The sequence below is a fragment of the Pan paniscus genome, chromosome 15 (assembly GCF_029289425.2).
Source record: "Pan paniscus chromosome 15, NHGRI_mPanPan1-v2.0_pri, whole genome shotgun sequence".
Classification (NCBI taxonomy): domain Eukaryota; kingdom Metazoa; phylum Chordata; class Mammalia; order Primates; family Hominidae; genus Pan; species Pan paniscus.
In genome coordinates, this window is record NC_073264.2 from 59,134,818 (window position 1) to 59,157,628 (window position 22,811).

General features: G+C 38.1%; 1 protein-coding gene across 5 annotated transcripts in view; it reads right to left on the minus strand.

Annotated features, from left to right (window-relative positions):
- ARMH4 (armadillo like helical domain containing 4) overlaps positions 1–22,811 on the minus strand; it is a 156,048-nt gene that overhangs the window by 14,520 nt on the left and 118,717 nt on the right. For all 5 annotated transcript variants that reach the window (XR_008620897.2, XR_008620896.2, XM_034937629.3 and 2 more), the window contains one exon: positions 4,014–4,045. Coding sequence is in view for 3 of the 5 variants with exons in the window: in XM_034937629.3 (XP_034793520.2) it covers positions 4,014–4,045 (32 nt within the window). In the remaining 2 variants the exon portion in view is untranslated. The remainder of the gene's footprint in view (positions 1–4,013; positions 4,046–22,811) is intronic.

The following is a 22,811-nucleotide window of genomic DNA, read 5'->3' on the forward strand; positions in this document are numbered from 1 at the left end:
AGTATTATATTGATATTGAATATACTCCAGCTAATAACTGCACAGAGATCTGCTTAAAATATATATTCATTCTTAGGAAATATACACTGAAATATATAAGGGTAAACAGGCCACAACACATGCAACTTATCCTCAAATGGTTCAGGAAAAAAGAGAATGTGACAGCAAATGATAAAGCACATGGGGTAAAATGCAAACAACAGGCGCATCCAGGTAAAGGTGTAGGAATGTTCTTTGCACCATTCTTACTCTTGTATCTCGTCTGTAAATTTTAAACTATTTCCAAATAAAGTTTTAAATTTTAAAGTAAATTATAAGTCAAATATTGCTAAATATACTTGTTTTTGTTTGGTTTTGAAGTTTTGTTTGTTTGAAGTCAACAAGAAAGGTATCCTTCCTTCTTAGGATAACATATTTGTTCAGAATAGCTGTCATCAAGAAAGCCATAGGAAACCAAATGATATGCTGTACTGCCTAAAGTCTGCAGAATTGACACAGCATCCTTACGATTTCTGTGCAATGGTTATTCTCAAACTCCAGCATGGATCAGGAACACCTGCAAGACTTACTAAAATGCAGATTGTTGGGCCCCATTCCCAGAGTTCCTGGGAGGTAGGTCTATGGTGGAGTCTGAGAATTTGCACATCCAACAAGCTCCAGGTGATGCTGATGCTGCTAGTCCAGACCATACAATGAGAATCGCTGCTATGAAGTATAGTCTGGGCCATGCATTTTCTGGATGGTTTCCTAAAGCTAGAAGAAATAGATTGGTTTTATTGATATAACAACAGGTCTGGTCTTTATTACACAATTAAAATTGTTATGCATCTTCAGTTTTGAAAATCAATTTAGATGCTGAGAAGATATACTAATGGGTAGCCAAGTTAAAACTTGCCTAACAAGGATCACCAACTTGGATTAGCCAAGAAGACAGTTAATGATGGAATTAATACAGGAAGTGTCCTTCAATATCCATTCTTTTCTTCTTCTATAGCAAAAGAGCTTCCAATTTGGGACTGGGCACAAAATAAAGATGACTTCTTGCCTGCTGGGAAGCTGGGTACAACCATGTGGTAAGTTTCACCAAGAAGATGATATGTCAGTGGCATAAGAAAATTTCAAGATACGTTCTATAAAAGGGGAGCAGAGCCTTTACTCTTCCCCTTTAAGAATGACAGTGCTTTTATCCTCCCTTTTAAAAAGAAAGGGGTGTCATTAGCCTCCCCGTTTTTCCTCCTTCCTCTGGCTAGAATATGCACATAGCTAAGTCAGAAGTGCCATCCAGGATCATGAGGTGACCTTGGGAATGAAGGTCACAAATGGTGGAGCATCAAATAGAAGAAGCTTGGGCCGCTCTCACTGTGTAACTCCCCACTAACCTGTGACTATCTCCAGACTTAAAAAGAAGAGACAATAGGGGCCGGGCACAGTAGCTCATGCCTGTAATCCCAGCACTTTGGGAGGCCGAGGCAAGCAGGTCAGATAAGGCCAAGAGTTCAAGACCACCCTGGCCAACATGGCAAAACCTCATCTCTACTAAAAATACAAAAATTAATTGGGCATAGTGGTGCATGTCTGTAATCCCAGCTACTCAGGAGGCTGAGGCATAAGAATCGCTTGAACCCAGGAGGCGGAGGTTGCAGTGAGCCAAGATCATGCCACTGCACTCCAGCCTGGGTGACAGAGCAAGACTCTGCAAAAAAAAAAAAAAAAAGAGAGAGAGAGAGAGAGATAACAAACTTCTATCTTGGCTAAGCCATTGTCATTGGGGGTGGGGGCGGATTGTCTATCATTCACAGCTGATCTTAATCTTAATATAGAAAGACTAAACTACAACAACAAGAGGAATAATTCAGAACTTTTGAAAACACCACCCTTTCTAGAATCCAGCTAACCAACAGAGACTCAATACTGGAACAATTAAATGAAGCTAACCTGACAGAGTGTCCTGGCTTGCCCGAAGAGCCAGGTTGGGCATGTAGTTTAGTTTTTAGTTCTAAGGGATTCTGTGACTTTCATCAAAGAGACAAAGAGTTTTGTACTCAAATAGTTTCTGAAGATAATGACTAACAAGACTTTAATAGATGATGGATGGATGGATGGATGGATGGATGGACAAACAGAGAGTGAGGAAGATATATGTATATATATATGTGTGTGTAAGATCTAGGTACATGTATCTTCTCAAACTCCAGCATGTATCAGGATCACCTGTAAGACTTGTTAAACGAAGATATATGTACATATGTGTGTATATACATATAAAATATACATATCAAATTAGCATGTAATCGTTCAAGCATGGAAGAAGGCAGGGAATATGGGGAAGATTTAAAGAGTTCCTCCAAGAGTCAAAAGATGAAGATACAGGCACATATGACAGTCACTATTGGAATCCAAAATTTTCTTCTTACAATTTTTTTAATTAAAATATGCTGAAAAAAATACTACGGAAGAAAGTGATGAGAAAGCTGGAAAAACTTCAAAATAAGCCAGAAAACTAGCGGTCACATACAAAATTATTTCTCTTGATAAAAAGGAGCAAGAAAAAGGTACCAAGATTTTGAGACAAGATAAGAATAAAGGGTTCATAGGAATAAAAAAATATAGCCTTTCTCTAAAGCTGTACAGATTTTTTTATGGAATGGTAAAGCTATATATACATGCAGATAAGAAATTTAACAATATCAAATTTCAAAACTGTTTACATGACAAAATTTATTTTCTTAAGCCTTTTTTTTTTGGTCCCTTTCTTAAATAACTCAGGATACTTTCTATGGAAACAATGATATATGAATTCCTAGGTTAACATAAAAAATCCTGTTTAATTTTCATTGCATCATATTTTTCCCTGAAAAATAACAAGAAACACTACCGATGTAAATATATCCAGTTCTAAACTTTTGAGCTTTTCTTCCCCCCAAGTTTTTCTCAGTCCATCTGATCCCAGCCCACCTCTCTTCACAATTGGACCCATTACAAATACTAAAATGGCCTCCATTGACCTCAACAGGCTTAAAATTTTTCAATGTCACTTTTAATTTATATGAACACAAAACAGTCTCATTCTCAAAAACTATCTGTGCTAAATTTTACTGAGAAGCAGAAATAGTAAGGAGAATTAATACAATTATATAAATTTATTTGCAATTGAATGTCGTATTCCTTAATATTAAGCTGTAGCAAAATAATATTAATAATTCAAATATGAGGGAAATTGACTGCAGGTAATAAAAAAGATATGGAATGCCATCAACAGAAATATATTGAGACTGGTGAATTGAAGGCAACTCAATATCTGACCACTGAAAAGATTTCCATTTAGCTGAAATCCCAGTGAAATCTGAGCTGGGCTGTAATAATGGGATCTGACACTGGCTACAACAAGGAATTCAGGACTCCATCAATATCTTTATGAGTAATTCAGTTTAAAATTACCAAGTAACCAAAAGTGAAAACTTGGAGAGGATTGAAAATCAAATGAAAATGAACAATATCAACCTGGAAGTTAGCATTGTCAATCACTATGTAGATGGCAGAATTAATGCAAAAAAAGAAAATCTTTATCTATAGTTGGCCATTCCAGACAGGTCAGCTAATCAATACCTAGTAAGTGGCAGCACTGTGATAAACTACACACCTAGAGAGTCTCATATTAGAAAAAAAAAAAAAAAACCAGATGGAATGAGATGACAATCCTGAAATTCCCGAAAAGAAACTTCACCTTGACATGTCAACGATATTATTCTGTGGAGCATATCAAACAAGGTAAATTCTTATACTTTTATAAGAGTGAATGGTGCTCCAAAGAATAAGGTGTCTCCTGTATTCTAAAAGAAGGGATTTAAAGGGAAGGGCTTCTTCTTTGCAGGGTACTGCAAGTTGCCCTGAATCTTTAGATAGATTACCAGAATCAGAATAATAAACCAAAGCCCTACTACTCTGAAGATCTTTTGCTTAATAAAGCTATATGCCCCTAAAAATAATCCAATGGAAGAAAATACTTTTCTTACCTTGTCTTTTAATTTTTCCATCCAGCTTCTCACTAGGAAAAAATAAGATAATAAAATGTAAATAACCATCTTTTACTCATAATTCATGGTATTCAGTTAATTTGACAAATTAAAGAGTTTTTTGTATTAAATATAGTAAAAGGATTAACAATATAACATAATGACGATAATGGCCTTATTTTTATTTCTACTTATTTAGAAATGCAATGGAGAGCACAAACATCCCTCATATCATTATTACATAAATGGAGAATATTTTTGTTTGCTAAATGTTTTTTCTATTATTATTGAATGATTAGTGGGGAGGTGTGGGCAAAGTGAAAATCACCTTTAAAATATCAAGTTCATTTATTCTCTGACACTTTTTCTTTGGCTTTATTTCTCATCTTTCTCAGTTTGTAAGCTCAGTGGGAATGCTGCGCTTGAATCAATATCAGAGGGCAGAGATTAAGGGAGGAAGGGAAAATAAGCAAGCCCAGGTTGCCCAGAGCTGGCTCCAAAGAGAAGCATTTGCAATCATATTTGAAGAAGCAAGGATTGGATGAAAGGCAAGAATAAGAAGTATTTCAGAAAGACATCTAACTTGTGAACTGTACCATTCTATAGCAATACAACCACTATGAAAAATAAAAGCAATGACCAAGTAATATTCACAAAGCCAACTGAAAAAGGCTGATCAACTATGAAATTTTATGTAGACCATAGTTACAGCCATTTGGGAATACATAAATAAGCCAAGAGTAGAAGGAAGCATCAATTTCATTTTTGAAATATGTGTTAGAATGGCCACGTTAAGGTTGGTTTGAGTTTGTTGGTGGTTTTTTACCCTTAATTCCTTTCAAAGTCATAATAATGTTTCAACATTGAATGAAGATTTACTTTTAAAAGCATCAGACAAGAGGAAAAAAAGACAAATATATTCTCATTTTACCTTCATTATCAAACAAAAGAAATAAGTGTAAAAAAACTTTTAAGATTTCCTGAAATTTTCTCTGCTTTTCAGAAGCTTCAACAGATAGGAAGGAAGGAAACAGAGTGGAAAACTTTTATTATGAAGAGTCAGATAGTTAATATCTCAGGTTTTGCAGAGCGTATAGTCTCTGTCACAACTACTCAACTCTGATGTTGTATAACACAAAAGTGGCCGTAGACAATACATAAATAAATGGGTTCAGCTATGTTCCAATAAACTTTATTTATGGATATTAAAATTTGAATTTCATGTAATCTTCAAATGTCATAAATATTTTTCTTTTGATTTTTTTCAACCCTATTAAAATGTAAAAAGCATTCTTTGCTCAGGAGCCATATAAAAGCATGCAGCAGGCTACATATGGGCCATGGACTACAGTTTGCTGGCCCCTGGCATAGATATACTTTAACCAAGAAGTCGGTGCCTCCATTTACAATCTGACTCTAGTAATAATATATCTGAAAATACTGATGATGGCTAGCATGCACACAGCTCCACCCTTTACAAAGCATGCCACATGCATTGCATCACTTGAACAGCAAACCAATGACAAACATGAAAGTCAGGTCAGATTATGCTCAGGGAAAAGATGAGGAAACTGGGGCTCAAGGGAAGCTAAGAGACTTGCTCATGGTTAACCAGAGAGTAAGGTGTCATTGGGGCCGAGCACGGTGGCTCACACCTGTAACCCCAGCACTTGGAGAGGCAGAGGCAGGTGAAGTTCAAGACCAGCCTGGCCAACATGGTGAAACCCCGTCTCTACTAAAAATACAAAAAAAATTACCAAGGCATGGTGGCAGACACCTGTAATCGCAGCTCAGGAGACTGAGGTAGGAGAATCACTTGAACCCAGAAGGCAGAGGTTGCAGTGAGCCAAGGGCACACCACTGCACTCCAGCCTGGGCAACAGAGTAAGACTCCATCTCAAAAAAAAGAAAGAAAGAAAGAAAGAAAGTCATTGGAACTCAAACCTGATTTTAAAACCCAGGAGTAAGACTTTCGAACTACCAATTTCTTTTGGTGATACTACCACTGTTCTGCTCCTTCAAGTTGAAAATGTGAAGCTACCTTTGGCCCTTCTACCTCCCTTAGGTCCTGGCTTTAATCTCTCATGCAGAGCCCTTGTCAAGACCTCTCTCTTGTCCTTCCCTCCTAGCTCCCTCTGTCTCAAAGGGATTCAGACAAAGACGGTGGTGATCAATCAGGATAAGAGCAGGGTCATGGGGAGGTCAGAAGAAGAAAGTCTAGGAACCTCAAGAATAAGGCCAGGGGTTAGTGATTCTAGGAGTGGTTCCGTGGAGAAGTAAGATCCACCACTGATTCACTGAGTGAATCTGGAGAAACTCTGGACCCACAGCTTCCTTATATAGAGAGATGGCAACATCTGTCTTGCAAGATTGTTGTGAAGATTAGAAATAACAAATGCAAAGTGTTTAGTACAGAAATCCAGTGCAGGAGGGGAAGAAAGGTAAGTAAAATATGAGTATTTTGTAAATACGTCTCATTTAAGCCCATGACACATATTTAAATAGAAGCAAGATAATGTTTCCAATTTGTTCATTCAACAAATATTTATTATGTACATTGTGTTCGATCAGGCATTATGCTCTAAAGTGGGTCAGCAGAAGTTATAAGACCTAATTCCAGTGAGAAAGGGGTTAGGCCACCAAGTCTATAAGAAGTGGATGACAAGCAGCAATGTAGGGACTAAAGAGTGAAGAACAGAGGAGGAAAGCCAGTTGCTAGAGTGCAAGGCAGAACCCACCAACCTTTGAAGCAAGATGCTTGCAATCAGGGACTCAGTTGGGTATTATACAATAAATAGGGCAAATCAAAAGAGAGGTGGAGGCAGGAATGTTAATATGAGCACCTAGTGGAGGAGGCAAGATGGTGCAGGATAGCGATAGCCTGGAGAAGAGGAAGAGGAGGCAAAGACCAACCCAGGGTCCAAGGCACTGATAGGCTTGTGTACTGTAGGAAACTCATCACCAAGAGAAGCATTTTAACTTAGGCCTTACCAATCCAGGCTTCACTGGTAAACTGTCCACATCTTAGGTTCTTAGAGTAAATTTCACAGAGTCCTACTTTGGATGATTATCTAATGAAGAAATTCTCCACTGAAGGCAAGAAGGCACATCAGTGCAAGATGTTTACATGTGCACAGATATCTGAAGGAGCATGTTCCATTGATCTAGTTCAGTAATTCATAACACAAAGTGGGAAAGCCAGGCAAAATATTCTTGGCTGGAGAGAGAGGATAGTGAGTAAGTATTCTGGTGGGCATAGGTCTAAAAAGGTTGAGGAAACACTATTCTTAGACTGTGAGCTTGATGACATTTCCCCATCTAAGAACATGAGACCCCGGAGCGCCATGCCTTGTGCTTCTCAGGTATCCGCCAGGGTCTTCTGCATAGTATTGAACACTCAGGTGCTTAATAAGTATTTTTCCTTCTTTCAGAAAATATTTATTTAAGTGAGTTCACAATCTTTGAGTAAGCATGATTCTCATTCATGAGGATCCTGTAAACAGTTTTCGGTAAAACATTCAAGTCGCAATAAATATAAATTTTATGCAATGAATGTTTTAAAACTTAAGGAGTAGAAAATGATAAGAGAATGCAATGCAAGAAGAAAGAAAATTATAAAGAAATATTTTTAGTTAAAAAAAAAAAAAAAGATGATGGCCAGACACACTGGCACATGCTTGTAATCCCAGCACTTCGGGAGGCCATGGCAGGCAGATTGCTTGAGACCAGTCTAGATAACATAGCGAGACTCCTGTCTCTACAAAAAAAAAATAAAATTTAAATTTAAATTTAAAAAAATTTAAAGATGATTATTTATAAATAGGAAAACTGACAACTGCAATTTTTAAAAAATAGACAAACATCACAGTAATTAAAGAAGTATGAATGGATACAGCTTTTCAAAGGTAAAGAGGTGGAGGGGAGATTTGCAATCCATATCAAAAGCTTTATTAAGGTTAAAATGTTTTATACGAAGCTCCAGTTATAGAAGACATGTATCTTAAAGGATTAACCATGAATGTGCACAAAAATTTTGTTTAAATCATGTTCACAAAATATTTATAATAAAAAGGAGCATGTAAACAATATTAATATCCAACAAAACAGGATTGGTTTAAACACTCAAGGGAAAACAAAACCTTAGGTTATGTCTACAGAGTATTATATGAAAATAAAATTATTTTTAAAATACTTAAGGGCAAGATGTTGTTCAACTTACACATTGCAAAGGAAAAAAACTGTAGTATAATGTAAGCCTGAGTTTGTAGATAAAAAATATTACGTGTAAAATTTGAACAATGCACATCAAAATGTTAACTGAATTAATCAATTCAGTTGATTGATTAATTGGGTAGTAGAATTATCGGTGATTTTTCTTTTATTCTCTGTATTTTTAGGATTTAGCAAATCACAATTTCTCACTACTTTTAAATTAAGAAAAAACACACATTTTACAACAAAACCCCCAAAATTCCATAAACCTTTGCAAACTAAAATTGACAGTAGATTGCTGATAGTGAACACAAGAAGTTAGAGCCTTTCCACTTGGCTCACAGCTCAGCCCACAGCTACAGATTCACTCTAATCCCACTGTTTTGTTATCTTTCTTGAAATTTTATTTAATGCAAATCCAAGAGCACAGTGCAATCATAAGGCCTCTGGTCTCCTTCTAGTAGAGAGAAAAGTACACAGAAAAGAAAGTAGGCATGAATAAAGGTCATATATAACAAGCCCACAGCTAATATTATACTCAGTGGTGAAAAGCTGAGGGCCTTTCCTCTAAGATCAGGAACAAGACAAGGATGCTCACTCTTGCCACTTATATTCAACTTAGCAGTGGAAGTCCTGGCCAGAACAATTAGGTAGGAGAACAAATAAAAGCCATCCAAATTATAAAGGAAGAACTTTGGCTGGGCACAGTGGCTCACATCTGTAATCCCAGCACTTCAGGAGGCTGAGGCGGGTGGCTCACTTGAGCCCAGGAGTTCAAGACCAGCCTGGGCAACACAGCAAAACCTTGTCTCTACAAAAAATACAAAAATTAGCTGGGTGTAGTGGCACACCTGTAGTCTCAGCTACTCAGGAGGCTGAGGTGAGAGGACTGCTTGAGCCCAGGAGGTTGAGGCTGCGGTGAGCTGTGTTCATGCCACTGCACTCCACCCTTGGCAACAGACCAACACCCTGTCTCAAAATAATAAGAGGAAGAACTTAAATTGTCGCTGTTTGCAGATGACATAATCTTATTTGTATAAAAATATAAAACTAAAAACTCCACCAAAAAAATGGTTAGAAGTTATAAACAAATTCAGTAAATTTGCAGTATACAAAATCAACATGCACAAATCAAGCATTTCTATATCCTACCAACGAATTATCTAAAACAGAAATCAAGAAAACAATTCCATTCACAATAGCTACAAAAAAAATACTCAGGCATAAATTTAATCAAGGAGGTGAAAGACTTCTTCACTAAAATCTATAAAACATTGATGAAAGAGATTGAAGAAGACACAAATAAATGGAAAGATACCCCATGTTCACAGACTAGATTAATATTATTTAAATGTCCATATAATCTAAAACCATCTACATATTCAATGCAATCTCTACCAAAATCCCAATGACATTTTTCACAGAAATAGAGAAAAACGATCTTAAAATTTGTATGGAACCACAAAAGACCACAAAATAGCTAAAGCAATCTTCAACAACAACAACAACAACAAAAAACAAAGTTGGAGGCATCAAAGTACCTAACTTCAAAATATATTACATAACCAAAACAGCATGGCATTGGCATAAAAACAGATACATAGACCAATGGAACAGACTCGAGAGCCCAGAAATAAATTCATGCATTTACCATCAATTGATTTTCAACAAAGGTGCTAAGAACACACAATGGGGAAAGGACAGTCTCTTTAATAAATTGTTTTGTGAAAACTGGATATCCACACGCAAAAGAATAAACTTACAGCCTCATCTCACACCATATACAAAAATCAACTCAAAATGAATTAAAACTTAAATATAAGACCAGAAATTATAAATCTACTAGAAGATAATAAAGGGGAAAATCTTTATGACACTGGACATGGCAATGATTTTTTGGCTATCACTCCAAAAGCACAGGAAACAAAAACAAAAATAGAAAACCGGGATTTTATCAAACTAAAAAGCTTCCATATAGCCAAGGAGACAACCAACAGAGTGAAAAGACAAGCTATAGAATGGGAGAAAATATTTGCAAACTATATATCTGATAAGGGGTTAATACCCAAAATATATAATGAACTCATACAACTGAATAGCAAGAAAACAAATATGGGGGAAGGACTGAATAGACATTTCTCAAAAAAAAAGACATACTAATGGTCAAAAAGTACATGAAAAATGTTCAACATCACTAATTAATTTGCTTATCAGTGAAAAGCAAATTAAATGTACAACGAGATATGAATTCACACCTATTAGAAAGGCTATTATCAAAAAGACAAAAGATAACAAGGTCTGGCAAGGATGTAAAGAAAAGGAAATCCCTGTACACTGTTGGTGGCAATGTAAGTTGTACAGCCATTATGGAAAACAGTATGGAGTTTCCTCAAAAAATTAAAATAGAACTATCATGTGACCCTGCAATCCCACTACTGGGTACATATTCAAAGGAAAATAAATCAGTATGTTGAAGAGATATCTGCACTCTCATGTTCACTGCAGCACTATTCACAATACTCAAGATATAGAATCAAGTGCCAGTCAACACATGAATAAAGAAAATGTGGTACTGTATATAAACACAGTGGAATATTATTCAGCCATAAAAAAGAATAAAATCTTATCATTTACAGCAACATGGATGAGCCTGGAGGACATTATGTTAAGCAAAATAAGCTAGGCACAGAAAGACAAATATCGCACAATCTCACTTATATGTAGAATCTGAAAAAGTATAAATCACAGAAGCAGAGAATGGTGGTTACCAGGTGTAGGAGGGGGTCACGTTGGAGAGATATTAGTCAAAGGATATAGATGGGAGGAATTAGTTCAAGAGATCTATTGTACAACACATAACTATTGTTAATCGCAATGTATTGTATTCTTGAAAACTGCTAAAAGAGTAGATTTTAAGTGTTCTTACCACAAAAATGCTAAGTATGTGAGGTAAGACTAAGTATGTTATTAGCTTGATTTAGCCTTTCTACAATGTATACATATTTCAAAACATCATGTTGTTTTGAATTTCAATAGTCATGTTGATAAATATATGATTTTTATTTGTCAATTAAAAACTAATTTTTTTATAAAAAAGTAGTCATGGGTTATTAAAAATAGATCCTCTCTCATGCTCGCCAGCACCCTCTTGTGTATACGAGTCCCAGGTGTAGCAACTTGCCACTCTCCTAGTTTTTCTGCTGAACAAAAAACGTGTGAAGATCGAAGATGCAGCTGCAGATAAAATAACATTTCCACCATCCTGACCAACAAGGTGAAACCCCGTCTCTACTAAAAATACAAAAATTAGCCGAGTATGGTGGCATGCGCCTGTAGTCCCAGCTACTCAGGAGACCGAGGCAGGAGAATCGCTTGAACCCAGGAGGTGGAGGTTGCAGTGAGCCAAGATCACACCATTGCACTCCAGCCTGGGTGACAGAGTGAGACTCTGTCTCAAAAACATAATAATAAAATATAATTTAAAAAAATAAAATAACATTTCCATGCATCCTACCAATGGATGTGTTTTAATGGGCTGTGGCTGAAAAGTATCCCAAACTGTTTATTTAGAGGAGTATGTTTAATTTTCACTTATTTCCAGTAACAAAGTTTTATGGACTATATTTATCCCAGATACATGCATAAATTCCCTTTTACTAAAGGGGAAGGGATGGGAGCCAGAAGAGATCCAGGATTTGTCTGAAATAATAATTAAGATCTGTTAAACACCTCACAAAAATTTTGCAAGGTAGATACTATTATCCACTATTTTACAGATGAAGAAAATGAAGCTCAAGTAGTGCTCAGAGTCACACAGCTAAAGAGTAGCTGATCTGGAATGGGAACTCAGACCTTTATGGCTCTAAAGCCTGTTCAGTACACCCATGGGTCACTCTGGGGAGGGGTGAGGGCAGGTGGGCCAAGGAGACCTTATCACAGCCCACAGGGCTTTCCTGAGTTCTGGAGATGGGGGATACTCAAGCTGGGAGGCGGCGTGTATCAGCTCACCTGGTATTCTGACTCCTTTACCTTATCCTCTCTGTTCCCTCTCTCTGACAAATGTGCTTCTCTTTCTGCCTCTATGTGTCTCTCTCTGTCTCTGTCTCTTATTGTGTCTCTGCATATCACATTGTGATTTGTGTCTGTCTGTCCTTTCTCTCCCTCCCCTTGTCTCTTTCTCTCTTGACTCTGTGTCTGGATGTCTGCCTGGTTCTGTTGCTCTATTATCTTTCTCTCCCTATCTCTCTCTTCCTGTCTGTGGTGTGTGTGGGGTGAAGGGACTCTCTTTGTATATGTCTTTCTCATTCAGAGAAAATAAACTCGATCTCTTAGTTCCATGTTCACCAAGGACTTTTCCAATTCAGTCCTGTGTGCCAGGGTAGCAGCATCCTTAGCTCTCCACTGGGCAACAGCCAACTGAGTGGCAGAAATCTTAGAGTGAACCTTAAAACTCAGAATGAGCAATGCTGAAGAGAGAGAGAATGATTTATTATAAGGCGTTGGCTCATGTGATAATGAAAACTGAGATTTTCCAAGATCTACTGCCTGTAAACTGGAGATCTAGGAGAGCCACTGGTTTAGTTCCAGCCTGAGTCCAAAGGCCTGAGAACCAGGAGAGCTGATGTAGTGCAAAAGCCGGCAGGCTCAAAACCCGGGAAGAGCTGGTGTTTCATGCCCGAAGACAGAGGGAAAAAAACAATGTCTCAGTTTTCAGGCTGTCAGACAGGAGGAATTGCCCCTTTTCATAGGGCAGTTGGACTTATTGTTCCATTTAGGCCTTCAATGGATTGGATGAAGCCCACCCACATTAGGAGGGTATTTACCCAGTCTACAGATTCAAATGCGATACGGTTTGCCTGTGTCCTCACCCAAGTTTCATCTTGAATTGTAACTGCCACTGTCCTCACATGGCTTGGGAGGGACCTGGTGGGAGATAATTAAATCATGGGGGTGGGTTTTTCCCATGCTGTTCTCATGATAGTGATTAAGTCTCACAAGATCTGTTGGTTTTATAAAGGGTCATTCCCCTGCACATGCTCTCTTGCCTGCTGCCATGTACGATGTGCCTTTGCTCCTCCTTAGCCTTCTGCCATGATGGTGAGGCCTCCCCAGCCATGTGGAATTGAGTCCATTAAACCTCTTTTTCTTTGTAAGTTGCACTGTCTCAGGTATTTTTTCATGGCAGTATAAAAATGGACTAATACAAAATGTTAATCTCATCCAGAAACACCCTCACAAACATGACCAATATAGTGTTTGATCAAATGCCTGGGCACCCATGGTCCAGTCAAGTTGACACATAAAATTATCCATCACAGAGTGAGACTGGAGGTCAAGATCATAATTCTGGTTCCCCAACATTTAAAGACCAGCCGGAGGAGAAAGGGCCAGGAGAAGAGACAGGTAGGGAATGGTCAGAGAGGCTCAGAAACCTGGACTGTTCATATGAAACAACCCAGAAGAGCTCGTTCCAAGCATTTATGAGGACATTTTCACATTTCATTGATCAAACAAAACCTCTGTTCGGGTTAGCCTTCAGTGGATTGGCCAGAAACACAGAGAAGGTATCACCCTAGGAGCCATCTGCAACCAAGGAGGGCTGCAAGTATATTAATACACTGGTATAGTATAGTAGTTTCCTAAAGCTACTATAACAATACCACAAACACAATGGAATAAAGCAACACACATTTGTTATCTTATATTTCTGGAGGCAGAAAGGCCAAAAATCAGACTCATGGCCTAAAGTCAAGGTGTCAACAGGGTTAGTTCCTTCTAGAGGATCTAGGAGAGAATCTTTTTCCTTGCCTTTTCCAGCTTCTAGAATCCACATGCAATCCTTGGCTCATAGCCTATTCCTCCATCTTCAAAGTCAATAGCATAACATCTTCAACTCTCTCTCTCTCTTCCCCACCGCCACTCTCCAAGCTCTGCCTCCCACTGTCATATTTTCTTCTCTGACTCTAACCCTCCTAATTCTCTCTCAGAAAGACCGTTGTGATAATCTCCCCATCTCCAGGTCCTTAAGTCAATCACAACTGCTAACTAGCTCTTGCCATGTAAGGTAACATATCCCCATGTTCCAGGGATTAAGAGGTAGACATCTTTTGGGGAAGCCACTATTCTGCCTCATTACATCAGGTAAATCCCCCAGTTTTCCTCATTTCTGACATGTGTTCTACACAGCTTCCCAGAGAATCCCCAGCAGCAAGGAGCTCCAGCAGTAATCCATTCATTAGCATCTCCTCTATTGATTGGCTTTCCACCCTCCCCACCTCACTTCCTCACTCCCTCTCCATACTTCCATACTTCCTGGGATCACCTCCCAAATAAACTCCTTATACCCAATCCTGTCACAGGGTCTACTTTTAGGGAGAGCTCAAACTAAGACACTAATCTAATTCAGTCACCACATAGGCAAGCTGGCCCTTTGCCATACCAATTTCATTCATTTTGTACATTAAAACCAACCACAGACATACCTTGGAGATACTGTAGGTTCAGTCCCAGACCACCATCATAAAGCAAATGCTGCAATAAGATACGTCACACAAATTTTTTGGTTTCCCAGTGTCTGTAAAAGTTATATTTGCACTATAGTATAGTCTAGTAAGTGTGAGATTGCATTATGTCTAAATAAACACATCCATACTTTAACTAAAAATACTTTATTACCAAAAAATGCTAATGATCATCTGAGCCTTCACAGACTATTTTTGCTGGATGGAGGGTCCTCCTCAATGCTGATGGCTGCTGACTAATCAGGTGGTGATTGCTGAAGGCAGGGGTAGCTGTGTCGATTTCTTAAAATAAAACAACAATGAAGTTTGCTGCATTGAATGAGTCTTCATTTTATGAAGGATTTCTCTATATATGCAATGCTGTTTGAGAGCATTTTACCCAGAACGGAAATTCTTTCAAAACTAGAGTTAATCTTCTGGCCAGGGCAATTAGGCAGGAGAAGGAAATAAAGGGTATGCAATTAGGAAAAGAGGAAGTCAAATCGTCCCTGTTTGCAGATGACATGATTGTATATCTAGAAAACCCCATTGTCTCAGCCCAAAATCTCCTTAAGCTGATAAGCAACTTCAGCAAAGTCTCAGGATACAAAATCAATGTACAAAAATCACAAGCATTCTTATACACCAATAACAGACAAACAGAGAGCCAAATCATGAGTGAACTCCCATTCACAATTGCTTCAAAGAGAATAAAATACCTAGGAATCCAACTTACAACGGATGTGAAGGACCTCTTCAAAGAGAACTACAAACCACTGCTCAAGGAAATAAAAGAGGATACAAACAAATGGAAGAACATTCCATGCTCATGGGTAGGAAGAATCAATATCATGAAAATGGCCATACTGCCCAAGGTAATTTATAGATTCAATGCCATCCCCATCAAGCTACCAATGACTTTCTTCACAGAATTGGAAAAAACTACTTTAAAGTTCATATGGAACCAAAAAAGAGCCCGCATTGCCAAGTCAATCCCAAGCCAAAAGAACAAAGCTGGAGGCAACACGCTACCTGACTTCAAACTATACTACAAGGCTACAGTAACCAAAACAGCATGGTACTGGTACCAAAACAGAGATATAGATCAATGGAACAGAACAGAGCCCTCAGAAATAATGCCACATATCTACAACTATCTGATTTTTGACAAACCTGAGAAAAACAAGCAATGGGGAAAGGATTCCCTATTTAATAAATGGTGCTGGGAAAATTGGCTAGCCATATGTAGAGAACTGAAACTGGATCCCTTCCTTACACCTTATACAAAAATCAATTCAAGATGGATTAAAGACTTAAATGTTAGACCTAAAACCATAAAAACCCTACAAGAAAACCTAGGCATTACCATTCAGGACATAGGCATGGGCAAGGACCTCATGTCTAAAACACCAAAAGCAATGGCAACAAAAGCCAAAATTGACAAATGGGATCTAATTAAACTAAAGAGCTTCTGCACAGCAAAAGAAACTACCATCAGAGTGAACAGGCAACCTACACAATGGGAGAAAATTTTCGCAACCTACTCATCTGACAAAGGGCTAATATCCAGAATCTACAATGAACTCAAACAAATTTACAAGAAAAAAACAAACAACCCCATCAAAAAGTGGGCAAAGGACATGAACAGACACTTCTCAAAAGAAGACATTTATGCAGCCAAAAAACACATGAAAAAATGCTCATCATCACTGGCCATCAGATAAATGCAAATCAAAACCACAATGAGATACCATCTCACACCAGTTAGAATGGCAGTCATTAAAAAGTCAGGAAACAACAGGTGCTGGAGAGGATGTGGAGAAATTGGAACACTTTTACACTGTTGGTGGGACTGTAAACTAGTTCAACCATTGTGGAAGTCAGTGTGGCGATTCTTCAGGGATCTAGAACTAGAAATACCATTTGACCCAGCCATCCCATTACTGGGTATATACCCAAAGGAATATAAATCATGCTGCTATAAAGACACATGCACACATATGTTTATTATGGCACTATTCACAATAGCAAAGACTTGGAACCAACCCAAATGTCCAACAATGATAGACTGGATTAAGACAATGTGGCACATATACACCATGGAATACTATGCAGCCATAAAAAATGATGAGTTCATGTCCTTTGTAGGGACATGGATGAAATTGGAAATCATCATTCTCAGTAAACTATCGCAAGAACAAAAAACCAAACGCCGCATGTTCTCACTCATAGGTGGGAATTGAACAATGAGAACACATGGACACAGAAAGGGGAACATCACACTCTGGGGACTGTTGTGGGTTGGGGGGAGTGGGGAGGGATAGCACTGGGAGATATACCTAATTCTAGATGACGAGTTAGTGGGTGCAGCGCACCAGCATGGCACATGTATACATATGTAACTAACCTGCACATTGTGCACATGTACCCTAAAACTTAAAGTATAATAATAATAAATTAAAAAAATATATACTAGTTAATCCTCTCAAACCCTGCCACTGCTTGGTGAGCTAAGTTCTTGTAATATTCGAAGTCCTTTGTTGTCATTTCAACACTGTTCACAACAGGAGTAAATTCTATCTCAAGAAACCACTTTCTTTGCTCATCCATAAGAAGCAACTTTTCATCCATTCCAGTCTTATCATGAGACTGCAGCAATTCAGTCACATCTTCAGGCTCCATTTATAACTCTAATTCTCTTTCTATTTCTAACACATATGCAGTTACCTCCTCCAGGGAAGTCTTGAACTCCTCAACGTCATCCATAAGGGTTAGAATCAACTTCCTCCAAACTCCTGTTAATGATAGCTTGTCCTCTTCCCATGAATCATGAATGTTCTGAATGGCATCCAGAAAGATGAATCCTTTCCAGAAGGTTTACAACTTACTTTGGCCAGATCCGTCATGAATCATTATCTATGGCAGTTATAGCCTTATGAAATGTATTTCTTAAATAATAAGACATGAAGGTCAAAATTATTCCTTGATCCATGAACTGCAGAATGGACATTGTATTAGTAGGCATAAAAACAACATTAATCTCCTTGTACATCTCCATCAGAGTTCTTGGGTAGCTAGGTACATTGTCAATGAGCAGTAGTAATAATTTGAAAGGAATCTTTTTTTCTGAGAATAGGTCTCAACAGTGGGCTTAAAATATTCAGTAAAACATGTTGTAAACAGATGTGCTGTCATCCAGGCTTTGTTGTTCCATTTATAGAGCACAGGCAGAGTAGATTTAGCATAATTCTTAAGAGCCCTAGGATTTTAGGAATAGCCAGTGAGCATTGACTTCAACTTAAAGTCACCAGTGGCATTAGCCCCTAACAAGAGAGTCAGCCTGTCTTTTGAAGCTTTGAAGCCAGGTACTGATTTCTCTCTTGCTATAAAAGTCCTACATAACATCTTCCAATATAAGATTGTTTCATCTACAATGAAAACCTGTGTTTTAGTGTACCCACCTTCATCAATGATCTTAGCTAGATCTTCTGCATAACTTGCTGCAGCTTCTACTTCCCTCTGTACTTTTATATTATGGAGGCAGCTTCTTTCCTTAAGCCTCATGAACCAACCTGTGCTAGCTTCCAACTTTTCTTCTGCAGCTTCCTCACTTCTCTCAGCCTTCATAGAATTTAAAAGAGTTAGGGTCTTCCTCTGGAATAGACTTTGGCTTAAGGGAATGTTGTGGCTGATTTGATCTTCTACACAGGCCACTATAATTCTCTCCACATCAGCAGTAAGGTCGTTTCTATCTCTTATCATTTGTGCGTGCACTAGAGTAGCATTATTAATTTTCTTCAAGAACTTTTCCTTTACATTCACAACTTGGCTAACTGGTGCAAGAGGCCTAGCTTTTGGACTATCTTAACTTTCAACATGCCTTCCCCACTAAGCTTAACATTTATAGCCTTTGATTTAAAGTGAGAGATGTGTGTCTCTTTCTTTCACTTGAACACCTAGAGGCCACTGTAGGGCTTTTAATTGCATTAATTTCAATATTGTTTTGTCTCAGGGAATAGGGAGGCCTAAAGAACGGGAGAGTGATTAGGGAATGGGCAGTCAGTAGAACAGTCAGAACACACACAACATTTATCAATTAAGGTCACCATCTCATATGGATGCTGTTGGTGGCACCCCAAAATTATTACAATAGTAACATTAAAGACCACTGATCACAGATCACCATGATAGATATAATAATAATGAAAAAGCCTGAAATATCAAGAGAATTACCAAAATGTGACACAGGGACACAGAGTGATCCATGCTATAGGGAAAATTGCACCAACAGACTGGTTGAGTGCAGGTTGCCACAAACCCTCAATTTTTAAGAAATGCAATATCTGCAAAGTTCAATAAAGTGAAGGGCAATAAAATGAAATGAGCCTGCATTACAATGAACAGAATGAGGCATACAAGGAAGGCAGGCAAAATGGCCAAGTTCAAGGTAGAAGCCATCTCTGTTTATCTAAATTAATTCTAACTGAAGAATTTCAGGCTACTTGAATTTATAAAACATAGCACTCCCATATAGCATTGTGTGAGATATACTCTTAGCTAGATTCCTTAGGTTCCCACTGAATTTTGAAAGAGTTATAAATATAGTCTCTTTAATAGAAAAATTTTCAATATCACATCTTTCAAGGTGGGAAACTTGATTGTTATCTTAATCAATGAAAAGAGAAATGCATGCTCCATCTAAATAAATGAAATATCAGAGCATAGTCCTTTGTTCAAAGCATGTGTAACTAAATCTCAATTACAGTATTTCTACAATGTCAAGAAATAAATGGAGACCAGCTCTTTTTCTTTCTTGTTATTTAACCATAAATGCTATTTCTAACACAAGAAATGTTTTTTCCAACTTATATAACACATTTAGGCATAACAAAACTTACTAAGTTTTAAGTATTATCTGCATGTTTTTAAAGAATCTTGAGTTTTTCTAGCTACAGATTATTCTCTAATGATGCTAAATTTACCTGCTTCAAAATCACACAGAAACTCTGTCTATAATAATTTGCTCTTCACGTAATTACAGAACAGCAAGATTCCAATAAACAGAATGACCCACTTCTTTGCACAGGGCTAAGTGAACATTAATCGTGTATCTAAGAAGCAATTAATTCTGAAAGCTCTGCACTGATATTTACAAAGAAGGGTGCAAAGAGCCCAGGTACACTAATCTCTACTTTCAAGTAATATTAAGAATGTCTTTAGTTAATTGCAAGTTTAGGAATGATACTAGATACCTAGTGGGAAGATGCAAAGAGAACGTCCTGCAATCAACTGTACATCCTGCCAGGGTTATTTATTAGTGCTAATAATACTGATAAACTATAAACCATATTATCACAACTCTTGTGATGAGAAGGCTGTCATGAACTTCAACCATAGGGAAATATATGATACATAAATGAGGAAGAAAGTATCCCTCAATGTGTCTTCCTTTTTCTTCCCAAAAAGGAAAGCAATAATATTCAACATTGCTTCCCATTATTCACCAGGGGAGAAAAAAAAAGTATTTGCCTCCCCCTATGCTTGATCGTGAAGCGGAAAAAAAAAAATCACTTCTCTTTACCTAAGCAACCTTGAAGTTTCTGCTGAGCACCAAGGTTTCTGATCTATGATTTTACCACCCAGCAGCAACAAGTGCATGCTCAGGGAACCTGAAATTCTCATTCTCATGAGATCTCTTCTCACATTTGCACTACCTGATCTTCAATTCATCGGTGAAAAAGAAAATAGTTTGGCCTTCATACTTTATTTTTAACAGAAAGCTTACTGCTTTCTGAAGTTCAGTATCATCAAGCTTCCAGTGCAAAGTCAAGTTTGTGTGACTTGCTTACCAGATCTGCTGAATCAAAAATTTGCCATCTTGAGATATAACCGAGGCTTTAGCAAACATAAAGCCCATCAGCTCTACCCTCAGTCCCTCCTCATTCTCAATTTTATGTAAGGTGATAAGCCACTTTAGCATCAAGACAAGGTCCCCAAGCTTTCTTCTCCTTTATATAAATTTGGGGGCTTCCACTGATAAAAAGCCATGGCTTGGACATAGGGCCAAGGTAAATAGAAGAATGCCTACTGACCAAGTGGCTGTAGTCTCTTGTTTGCCATTGGCCCTTAGCTGGAGTTTCTGACATGATTCTACTTAATCAACAAGAAGGTCCCACCTCCCTAGTGCCTTGACTCAGCCAGCAGATAAAATCAATTAGAAGTAGAGTGCTAAATAAGTACTAGAGCGGTTTTCAAGGAAGCTTCAGGGTTTGTTTTCCAAAAGTTCCATTTACCAGTTCATAATCTTCACTCCTCACAATAATGGGCAAATAGCAAGCTGCACACTCAAGAGAGATTAAGGCAAATCTTTGGTTAAGAACACCTGAGCATTGATGACTAAAGAGTAGACAATTTCAGTTATGTAAGATAAATAAGTTCTGGAGATCTATTATACAGCATAGTACCCATAGCTAATGATACTGTATTGTACACTTAAAATCTGCTAAAAGGGTAGCTCTTTTTCTTTAAGTTGCAGTTTTGAGTTTTATTTAAAGAAGATACTTGTAACCCTGAGTTGGTAATGGCTAGGAGAAGAAGATGGAGTCCTCTGAAGTTTTGTTTCATTTTCTAATTTAGAACATAAGATCTATTAGTTACATGTTCAGGGAGGACATCTCCCTTTAGTTTTTGGTACTGAGAGGTTGGTGTGACTCTTCGTGATGTCTTGAAAGTCATAGGCTATCTCTGTTAAAATAATATTTTTTAAAGGCGTATGACTTGGTGGTTTGATATAGGTAAACATGATCACCACAATCAAACTAATTAACATATCTATTAACATCTACACAGTTACCTGTGTGTGTGTGTGCTGAGAAAATTTAGCTCATGTTCTATCCACTAAGACAGTAGATGTTAAGTGTTCCTACAACAAGTAATAATAATAAAGGGGACAAAAGGAAACATTGGGAGGTGATGGATATGTTTATGGCTTTGGTGGTGATAGTTTCAGGGGTGTATACTTGTCCCCAAACTCATCGAGTTGTATACATTAAATATGTACAGCTTCTTATACATCAAAAGCATTACAGTTAATATGCTCAAAGGCAGAACTTTTCTGCCATCTAAATAGATTACTTGAAAGTTTCCTTGAGCTCTTGATCCTTAGGAAAAAAACCTAAAGGTCTTGACAAACCATTATAGGATAGCAGGTGAACAGGCCAGACTCTCTTTCCCCTTTTTTAATCCCTTAAGCAAGCATGTTACACACCCCTGGTAGCAACTGTTCAACTATATATGAAGAAGTACAGCCAATCTCAACTTCCTCATTCCTCAGTCATTGGAAACATGCTTCCACTTGGCCAGGTTCTTAAGATGCTACCCCTCCTGTTTGTTACATTTATTTACTTTCCCTCCTGCTGGAACATTTGTTTCCTTGTGTGATCTGTAATTTTTCAAGTGAACTTATTTTTCATGGAGGGTGTTTTACCCATGGGAATCCTGTACACCCTGAATTGCAGCAGTGTCACTACAAATGAACAATTTCTTGTTTGCTTGTGCTGAGTACACCAGGAGCTTCACCCACCTGGAACAGGGTTGCACATTAATCTCTGAGTTGGGGATTCTTGCATCAAGAAGTCAAGGCTGGGGCTTCATGTCTTTTATTCTCTCTCACTCAGAGCCTCAGAAACAGAGGTGCTCCTTTGATGTTCCCCTGGCTTGCTGACAAGTAACTTTTCCAGACCTCCTTTCGCTGAGGGGCAGCTTTTCCAGGGTGCCATCTTTGTGCAGGGGTTTCAGCTCCCATTCCCTGCCCTCCACCAGCCAAGGCCATGTCTCTTGATGCCATGTTGGTGTTAAACATCCCAGCATTATGTTTGGTCCAGTGTCCCTGCCAGGACACCATGGCTGCAGTGCAGGAGGCCAGTACTCAGGCTTCAAGTTGCCTCCACAGACAACAACAGATTTCCTTCCAAGATCAGTTGCATATTTAAAAATTTTGTTGTAACGTATCCAGCACTTCTCTGTGTTTGTAGCAGGATGTAGAAATCCACAGTCACTCAGTCCACCATGCTGCTGGAACCAGAAA